The sequence below is a fragment of the Hippocampus comes genome, unplaced genomic scaffold (assembly GCF_001891065.2).
Source record: "Hippocampus comes isolate QL1 unplaced genomic scaffold, H_comes_QL1_v1.1 scaffold158, whole genome shotgun sequence".
NCBI lineage: Eukaryota > Metazoa > Chordata > Actinopteri > Syngnathiformes > Syngnathidae > Hippocampus > Hippocampus comes.
This window is the reverse complement of record NW_017805548.1, coordinates 179,105-181,333: the sequence shown is the minus strand read 5'-3', so window position 1 is coordinate 181,333 and position 2,229 is coordinate 179,105. Positions and strand designations below refer to the sequence as shown.

General features: G+C 38.0%; 1 protein-coding gene across 2 annotated transcripts in view; it reads left to right on the top strand.

The window, feature by feature from the left end:
* Nucleotides 1–2,229, top strand: part of LOC109521730 (MLLT6, PHD finger containing) — a 35,553-nt gene that overhangs the window by 12,321 nt on the left and 21,003 nt on the right. For both annotated transcript variants that reach the window (XM_019879758.1, XM_019879759.1), the window contains exons 6-7: nucleotides 1,093–1,186; nucleotides 1,374–1,481. In XM_019879758.1, the coding sequence (XP_019735317.1) occupies nucleotides 1,093–1,186; nucleotides 1,374–1,481 (202 nt within the window). The remainder of the gene's footprint in view (nucleotides 1–1,092; nucleotides 1,187–1,373; nucleotides 1,482–2,229) is intronic.

Here is a 2,229-nt window from a genome sequence, read left to right as displayed (position 1 = left end):
CTGGGGTACTTTGGCTGAACCAAGCAACGAATCTGCTCCACTGATGCCCCTTGCCGAGACACAGGTACACTCCGAGGTATATACTTTTTTATTCAAATATACGAGGATGATATTTTCAATTATTTGGTATGTGCATTTGTAGCAACAGCATGATAACATTTATTTGTTTTTATTTGCGTTTTATATTCATATTGATAATTCACGTTCTGTTTTGGATAATAAAGCACGGTTATGCATAATAAATTGTATGCATAATATTCACTATCACTGTATGAGGTAAGAATCAACAGCTTTTTATCACATTTACACAACACTTTATGAATACAAGTCATGAACAAATCTTAAATATGGCAGGGGATGTGTTTTCTTTTTTTAGTTTTGATTTTGAGCAGCAAATTTGGAGTTACATATTGGTGCTCACCAGGAATGCATAGGCAAAATTGCACAAATTTTCACTTAAAAGAATAGTGGCGATCTTGGGATTTTTTTCTGTTCAATTTTCAAACTGTGTAAATTTAATACACTTCATCTTCAGCATGTTTAGTGCCACTTTTGTAAGTAACCACGCCCCCGTCCAGGCCACGCCCCTTCCGCTTTTTTCATCACTCGCCATTGCCATGTATGCATTTTGAATGGCCCTCCAGGGGAAACCATAAATATGATGTGGCCCGCAACAAAAATGAGTTTGACACAGCTGCTTTAACTAGTTGGCCACAAAATGTACCCAATGTTTTCCTGGGAAAGAAAGGTTGATTCAACACTATTCTCATCAGAAGAATATCCCTGATACCCATTTTTCAAGCGATTTCACAGATTTTTTTTTTTTTTTTGTAGCAGCAGTCAAGGGTGGATGTCATTTTTTTTTTAAACTCATGTTATCATTTTTCCACTATGTCACAACTTCTCTGAAATGCTTCAAAGCGTCACTATATTAACGATAACTTGTAAGATCCAGAATTACTATTAAGTCAGTCTATGTAAGTTCAGCTCTTGTCAATGTATGTTCTGGGACAATGCGTGTATGTTCTGGTGTGGATTTAAACATAGCTGCCTGTCTCTTCACATTTGTGGCCTACTGGATAATGCCGTTAGCGCTCAGATGGCAGGCCTGCTGTGTGAGGAGGAGGGCCCTGAAGCTGACAATGTCAAATATTGTGGCTACTGCAAGCATCACTACAATAAAATGGTATGAGGTCCGGACTTTATAACTACCTCCTGACTGTGTACACCAGTGCTATATAGTTTGTCATGCAAATATAAAAACTGTACAAGTACTGCAGTAGATAATTTTTGGTGAAATATATGAAAAACACATGTGACTGTAATGGGTCGTGTCCAGTGTCTTAAATTCCATAATGTTTACTTATTTACAGCAGAAGAAACGACGTTCCAGTGAAAACGCAAACAGTGCCTTCTGTCATTCCCGGGGGCGCTCTTCCTCTCCGTCACAGGACAAACACCACCACCACCGGCAGAGGAAGGTAAACGCGTGACAAATGTATTCATTTGATATCCAAATTAAATTGGCCAGTTTTTGTTTACTATTGTTTCCCAACTGAGAAGTAGGGCTGCCAAGATGAATCCACTAGCCCCCGACCGACGACATGAACCACCTGACTGAGTCCAAAAGATAGGGAGTATTTCTCCCAAAATATTTAATGCCTTTCATGGCAGCACAACGGTGATAAACGAGCATCTAAAAAGGCTGCATGTGTCTGATGCCCGATTTCATTTCTGCTATAGGGACAGTCATGTCTGGAAGTTAGCATTAGCACACACAGGTGTGTTTGATGTAACGGACATGAGTAATTAAAGTAACAGATTTTTAAAACACACAAAGATAAAACACATATAACCTAATTCCAGTGGCGGGCCGTGCATTTCAACCTTAGGCCTTCAGTGACGTCACATACATGAACACAATACTGTATAGGCTCGTCAAGCAGCACTTAATTTCAGGAGCATTTAAAACCATCAAGTATGCATTCACAATTAAGAGCAGGAAACTAAATTTAAAGATAGTCAAAAATAAAAATAATTTAAAAATATGAAATAAAATGCCACCCAAATTACGCTGTGTGATCTTAAACAAGTCTGTCCAATAAATTGCGCAATGTCGCAGTTTCATATAAGACACCAACCAAACAATAACAAAACAAACTATTCTTTGAAAATAAAGTAAACAGATCATTTGCATTTTGAAAATCGGCGATACAACAACAAATAACT